A 6,000-nucleotide genomic window follows, 5' to 3' on the forward strand; every position below is an offset into this window, starting at 1 on the left:
AGATTAACAAGTGATGACGGATACCGACTTTGGCACAATCAGGATGCCACCCAGGACCTCGGGGCTGTGTGCTTTCTATTAAATTAAAAGTGGCAAAGGAAAAGCGGAGAAGAGACGGGGAAACTCTTTATTGGGCAGAGTTCTTTGTTACGTGATAAGAAAGCGTTTCGGAAATCCTAAGTAAATATTGCTAAAATTCCAAGTACCAATCCTACTCATTGTACCACAGTAAATGTGTGCACTATATTTCTATATAGTTACTATACCTGCTCTTCTGGGAAATCGAACTGATTACATTCGACGATAAGCATATTCTATTGATAGTAAATTGCGCTTTATAGTGCACTTTCAGTTTCCCATCTGAGGTCGGATAATGAACAGTCCTCTTGCGATCACTGCCCTAGTTTGGGGCATCCTCTGCCTTACCTGCCCACCATCATCTGAAGCAGGAAGGGAAGATTGGACACCAGGCCAGCGCCTGGTCTACGAGAACCTGGCACAACAGGATTGCGGTGTCCTATCGAATCAAATTCCCGAGCGAACGATTCGTCTAATGATCACCGGCGGCAGAAAATCGTCGCTAATGTCTCAGCCTTGGATGGCGTTTCTTCATATCGCAAGTGATTTAGAAATGTGCCGCTGTGGAGGCTCTCTTATCTCAGAACGTATTTATGCCAAAATCACATCCCCCAGTTCAAAGTACTCATTTTGCTTGATTTAGTCTTTGTTTTAACCGCCGCGCACTGCTTCAAAATATGTCCCCGATCTAAGGAGTAAGTAAGACATTCTTTGAAGCACCTTTTTCTGATCCTGGATCTAAAACAGGATTAGAGTGTGGCTGGGAGAGCTCGACATTAGTTCCACAAGTGACTGCACCACCTACGATAATCAACGTGTTTGTGCTCCACCCGTGGAGGAATTTACCATCGACAAGTGGATTCTTCACGAGGAGTTTAACCTCTTTTATCCCGGGTATGATATTGCCCTGATAAAACTAAACAGGAAAGTGGTGTTTAAAGGTAAGAATGCACAAGTGAAACAAACAATGTTTTAGCAATAGATATAATAGATATAATGAAAATATGCTTTTTCAGATCACATACGACCCATTTGCCTGCCCCTGACGGATGAACTCTTGGAGTTTACCTTACAGATGGGACAAACCTACAAGGCGGTGGGCTGGGGAAAAACGGAGAGTCTACGCTTCGCCAACAGTACAATGGAGGTCTATATAAGCACCGAGAAGTGCACCGACGGCAGGGACACTTCGTTCCTCTGCGCCAATGGAGATTATGTGGACACATGCACTGGGGACTCCGGTGGACCGCTCTTATGGACGACCATGTTGTTCGGCAAGGCTCGAACCGTACAGTTTGGTGTGGTCAGCACTGGAAGTCAAGACTGCGGAGCTGGTCAAAAGGCCTACTACATGGATGTACCCACCTATGTGCCCTGGATACTTGCCAAGATGGCAGAATTCTCGGATGTCTAGCTCCGTTAACTCAAGATGCGAATACAGCGTAATTCACTGGTGTTGATAGTTTTCGATTCTTTTTGGTCACCCGAAGGTCAGACCTAGTAGCTTACGTTTTTGTGTTGTTAAGATCGGTAGTCGCAACAAGAAATATCTATAGCAAAATACGAAAATGTAAAAGTCACATTAGGCACAGTTGTATTGCAAGAATTTTAAAACCAATTACAAAATATGAGACATGAGATTGGAGTCCTGTATTTGGGACACTCGGGCTGGGTGGTGGAGTACGCTATTAATAAGGACCCGACATACATCGGGACGGACAGACGGACGGCCAACGAACGGACATGACCAAAACGTCTCGGCTCTTGATCCGCATAAATAATATATAAACCATATAGTCGGAAACGCATCCTATATCTATCAGGATGCGTTTAAACGAATCGAATATACTTTTTTACTCCAAGCGTAACGGTTATAAAAACATAAAACCGTTGTTTTTCTTCTATTCTATAATAATAATACTACTTAATATACTTGCTTTGCTTGGAATACGAACTGATTACAAACGGCGATAAGAATATGCTATAGACAGCAAAGTGCATAGGCTTTCAGTTTCTCATCTGAGCTCGGATCATGAACAGTCCTCTTGCGATCACTGCCCTAGTTTGGGGCATTCTCTGCCTTGGCTGCCCACCTTCTTCTGAAGCCGGAAGGGAAGATTGGACACCACGCGAGCTTCTGGTTTACGAACAGTTGACACAACAGGATTGCGGTGTCCTAACGAATCTGATTCCCGCCCAAAGGCTTCGACGGCGGATCACCGGCGGCAGGAGATCGTCTCTGATGTCCCAGCCTTGGATGGCATTTCTTCACATTTCCGGTGACATGGAGATGTGCCGCTGTGGAGGCGCTCTTATCTCAGAACGTATTTATACTAAAAAAAAACAAAAATGACTTAAAAATACTCATTTTGCTTAATTTAGTCTTTGTTTTGACTGCCGCACACTGCTTCAAAATGTGTCCCCGATCTAAGGAGTAAGTAAGACTTGTATTATCCTTTCTTGACTACATTTCTGATCCTGGATCTAAAACAGGATTAGAGTGTGGCTGGGAGAGCTCGACATTAGTTCCAGAAGAGACTGCACCACCTACAATTATAAACAGGTTTGCGCTCCGCCCGTGGAGGAGTTTACCATCGACAAGTGGATTCTTCACGAGGAGTTTAACCTTTTTTATCCCGGGTATGATATTGCCCTGATAAAACTAAGCAAGAAAGTGGTCTTTAAAGGTAAGAATAGTTAGCCTTACATGCAAATAAGTATGAAAAGATTCAGATTAATATATTCCTTCGAAAATATGTTTCTTTAGATCACATACGTCCCATATGTCTACCCCTGACCGACGAACTCTTGGAGTTTACCATGCAGCTGGGTCAATCCTACATGGCGGTGGGCTGGGGAAGAACGGAAAGTCGCCGCTTCGCCAACAGTACAATGGAGGTCTATATAAACACTGAGAAGTGCACAGACGGCAGGGACACTTCGTTCCTCTGCGCTAATGGAGATTATGTGGACACGTGCACTGGGGACTCCGGTGGACCGCTCATATGGACGAAATTGTTCTTCGGGAAGGCTCGAACCGTACAGTTTGGTGTGGTCAGCACTGGAAGTCAAGACTGCGGAGCTGGTCAAAAGGCCTACTACATGGATGTACCCACCTATGTGCCCTGGATACTTGCCAAGATGGCAGAATTCTCGGATGTTTAAGGAAGTTTGAATAGGTAAAATCCAGATCTGTTAACTAAACGTACTGTGCAATTCACTGGTGTTGGTAATTTCCTATTTTTGTTGGCTATCCAAAGAAATTATTGAATTATTAATCTGTACGATCTAGTAGTCCATGATTTTGTGTTTTAGTTGTATAGCAACATTTTTAAAATAAAATACATAAAATGAGGCATGAAATCGGAGTCCTGTGTCTGGGACATTCGGACTCAGTGGTGGAGTTATCTTTTAACAGGGACTACGATACTGGGTTCTTTTTGGCCTCAGCCGGACTGGATGGAGTTGCAGCACTGCGACACGGCGAGACTGGCGACTGTATTACCAACCTAACCAAGCACACGGACAGTGTGTGGTCGGTATCCTTAAGCCACGATGCCAAGATCCTGGCCAGTGGCGGTGCAGACTGCAAAGTGCGAGTCTGGGATGCCCTGCTGGGGAAACAGCTGAAGAAGCTTAGGCATACCAAAACAGTGGCTTGTGTGGACTTGAATCCGAAGGCCACTCGCCTGTTGACCGGCTGCGTCGATCAGGAATCCCCACTCGCCCTCTTCGACATTGAACAATCGGTGAAAGCTCCCCTGATGGAGTTCCATGGCCACAACCGCGGTGTGAGGGATGTGATCTTCTGCTTGGAGGAACACTGCTTCCTCTCCTCTTCATATGATCGCACTGTGAGGATGTGGGACTGCCGGAGCGGCACGAGAACCAACTCTATTTTCCTGCCACACCACGTCAAGTCGATGGAGCTGCACCCCAGCGGCGATATAGTGACCATAGCCTATGCTGGCGGAGTGATCTTCCTGAACCCCAAGAGCTTCGAAGTGCTCAAGCATCGGAAGCTGCCCTACAAGGTGACTGCGGCATCGCTGAGTCCGAACAAGGAGATCTACGTGTGCGGCAACAACATGGGCTACTCCTTCAAGTACGACTACGACACAGATGTTAATAGGGGTCTCTACGCATCCCAAAATCCATCCGCGGTGCTAGCACTGAGCTTCAGTCCGAATGGCGAGGTGTGTGCCATTGGATCCCAAGATGGCAGTATCATTCTCTGGCGAATGAAACCGAAACAGACGCCTGTAGTGCGCCACCTCGAAGACGAAGACGATGGGGAGCAGAATGAATCCATCAGTTGATCGCATACCACACAACTGTACACAGTGTTGATTTGAGTTTTCATCTTGGTTCATTTCTTATTTTATTTGTTTCGTTCTGTTGCATCTTTGCCCATGATCAAAATCTGAGAAGGGTCACTGGTTTTCTTTCCTCCTGTTAATAAATTCGTCTTGTGATTGAAAACCCCCAAATGACCGAGCGGTCTACCTGTCTTTTATGGCCATCTGACTATCGGACTCCCTTTTCCAACCTGTTTTGTGGATGATTTTCGAAAGGATTTCGGTTTTCTGTACTTCCCTACGTTAAACGATCGCCGACGCCGATTGCCTCGCTGCTTTATGGCGTTTCTCACCCAATGCAGTCGAGTCATAAATGCGTTTTTTATTATTATTTGAGTTTTGGTCGGGGAGATGGGGACTCCCCAGTCTAAAGTCATCTAATACGCCGAATATGTATCCAACAAAGTGACTGAGGTTTCCTCCTCCCTTATTGGGGTAGTTCTGGGCAAGGCAGCCAGATAGCATGTACAAATAGACACCAGGAGATACATCTCTGTCTGATCTGCTTTCCTGACCTAAGATACTTTGCGTTTGACAACTTCTTGACTCCGTGCCTCTGTTTGTTTATCTTTCCTTGGGTCCGCGTTCGCTCAAAAGGTTTTCCATAAATATTTATAATTTCTTGGCTGATAAAACGAGTTTCTCGCATCACGCTGAGCCAACAATGAGTATTTTCCAAAACACGTTTTCCACGCGTTTACCAGGAACAGGGAACCGTTTCACACAACCTCCTTGGATGTTTGTCCACCGAGAGACTGTTCTAATAAAATGAGTTGTCATGCTAGTTGCTTAAGTTGGTCAGCACAAGTGCCTTTTCCATGATTGATCGCTTGAATGGAAAGTAGCACAGTAGCCGCAGGATCAGCAAAGGATTAGCCTGCACGGTAGCCAGTCCAAATATTTGCATACTTGCCCGACTATTTGCATTCCACTTTAAGGGAAATCCATCAATACCTACCGAACCGACCGCAATTTGTCCGAGCAAAAGATCCAAGATACCAAAAAGTCATTAATAAATGTCCTGCGCAGAGATTTCGTTATATTAATGATTGGTCATTTGCCAGGAAGAAATGCTTTGTAACACTTGGAGTAGATCGTCTGGGTTGTTTTTGGTGTTTTGATGGGGATCGCTATCATTGTGGTTGAGTTATATAAATGGCTTTGCTGCTCAGATGGTCATTAGTGCAATTAATCCCTGGGTCCTAATTTAAGTTATCCCAAAAAAGTTTCATATTATTAAAAATCAATTAATAGATTTCTGGTTTTTCAGGATCTTAACGTCCTTTTCGGAGTCTACTATGAAAAGTATACATTTCCAATTGGCCCTTTTCTTACCTATTAAAAGTTATTAGTTCTTAGGGAGCCACTCCCACAACAAGTTGGGTTGAACCCCTGAAATGTCCTTAGTCGTAGCACACCTGCCTAGCAAAATTTCCAAAATTGCGGTCACAGTTCCGTGCGCCGAACAGTTTTTATGGTAATTTTCTTACGGAGCCGAGAATGTTTCAAAAAAATATCTTACGCCACTTTCGAGCGTTACTTAGCAGGCCGGTCATGCTCGCTG

General features: G+C 44.9%; 3 protein-coding genes across 3 annotated transcripts; all 3 read left to right on the forward strand.

Moving 5' to 3' along the window:
• The first annotated feature begins 345 nt into the window (after positions 1-345).
• On the forward strand, positions 346-1,718 carry LOC117137666 (serine protease grass-like). The gene is made up of 4 exons (XM_033299225.1): positions 346-665; positions 722-773; positions 826-1,019; positions 1,095-1,718. The coding sequence occupies exons 1-4, from the start codon at positions 374-376 to the stop codon at positions 1,490-1,492; spliced, it is 936 nt and encodes a 311-aa protein (XP_033155116.1). The 5' UTR covers positions 346-373; the 3' UTR covers positions 1,493-1,718.
• Positions 1,719-2,030: 312 nt separating this feature from the next.
• On the forward strand, positions 2,031-3,369 carry LOC117137665 (serine protease grass-like). Its single transcript, XM_033299224.1, has 4 exons — positions 2,031-2,402; positions 2,461-2,512; positions 2,572-2,765; positions 2,846-3,369. Exons 1-4 carry the CDS (start codon positions 2,111-2,113, stop codon positions 3,241-3,243), a joined length of 936 nt encoding a protein of 311 aa, XP_033155115.1. The 5' UTR covers positions 2,031-2,110; the 3' UTR covers positions 3,244-3,369.
• A 45-nt stretch (positions 3,370-3,414) lies between these two features.
• On the forward strand, positions 3,415-4,558 carry LOC117137664 (serine-threonine kinase receptor-associated protein). Its single transcript, XM_033299223.1, has one exon. It carries the CDS (start codon positions 3,429-3,431, stop codon positions 4,395-4,397), a length of 969 nt encoding a protein of 322 aa, XP_033155114.1. The 5' UTR covers positions 3,415-3,428; the 3' UTR covers positions 4,398-4,558.
• The last annotated feature ends 1,442 nt before the right edge of the window (positions 4,559-6,000 follow it).

Source organism: Drosophila mauritiana, chromosome 2R (genome assembly GCF_004382145.1).
Source record: "Drosophila mauritiana strain mau12 chromosome 2R, ASM438214v1, whole genome shotgun sequence".
Taxonomy (NCBI): Eukaryota; Metazoa; Arthropoda; class Insecta; order Diptera; family Drosophilidae; genus Drosophila; species Drosophila mauritiana.

Excerpts from the sequence above, each read along its gene's own strand:
- LOC117137666 (XM_033299225.1), top strand. The coding sequence starts at position 374 with ATGAACAGTCCTCTTGCGATCACTGCCCTAGTTTGGGGCATCCTCTGC. Across the intron at positions 666-721 it reads AGGCTCTCTTATCTCAGAAC|TCTTTGTTTTAACCGCCGCG; the intron begins GTATTTATGCCA and ends TGCTTGATTTAG. Across the intron at positions 774-825 it reads ATATGTCCCCGATCTAAGGA|GATTAGAGTGTGGCTGGGAG; the intron begins GTAAGTAAGACA and ends GATCTAAAACAG.
- LOC117137665 (XM_033299224.1), top strand. The coding sequence starts at position 2,111 with ATGAACAGTCCTCTTGCGATCACTGCCCTAGTTTGGGGCATTCTCTGC. Across the intron at positions 2,513-2,571 it reads ATGTGTCCCCGATCTAAGGA|GATTAGAGTGTGGCTGGGAG; the intron begins GTAAGTAAGACT and ends GATCTAAAACAG. Across the intron at positions 2,766-2,845 it reads CAAGAAAGTGGTCTTTAAAG|ATCACATACGTCCCATATGT; the intron begins GTAAGAATAGTT and ends ATGTTTCTTTAG.
- LOC117137664 (XM_033299223.1), top strand. The coding sequence starts at position 3,429 with ATGAGGCATGAAATCGGAGTCCTGTGTCTGGGACATTCGGACTCAGTG.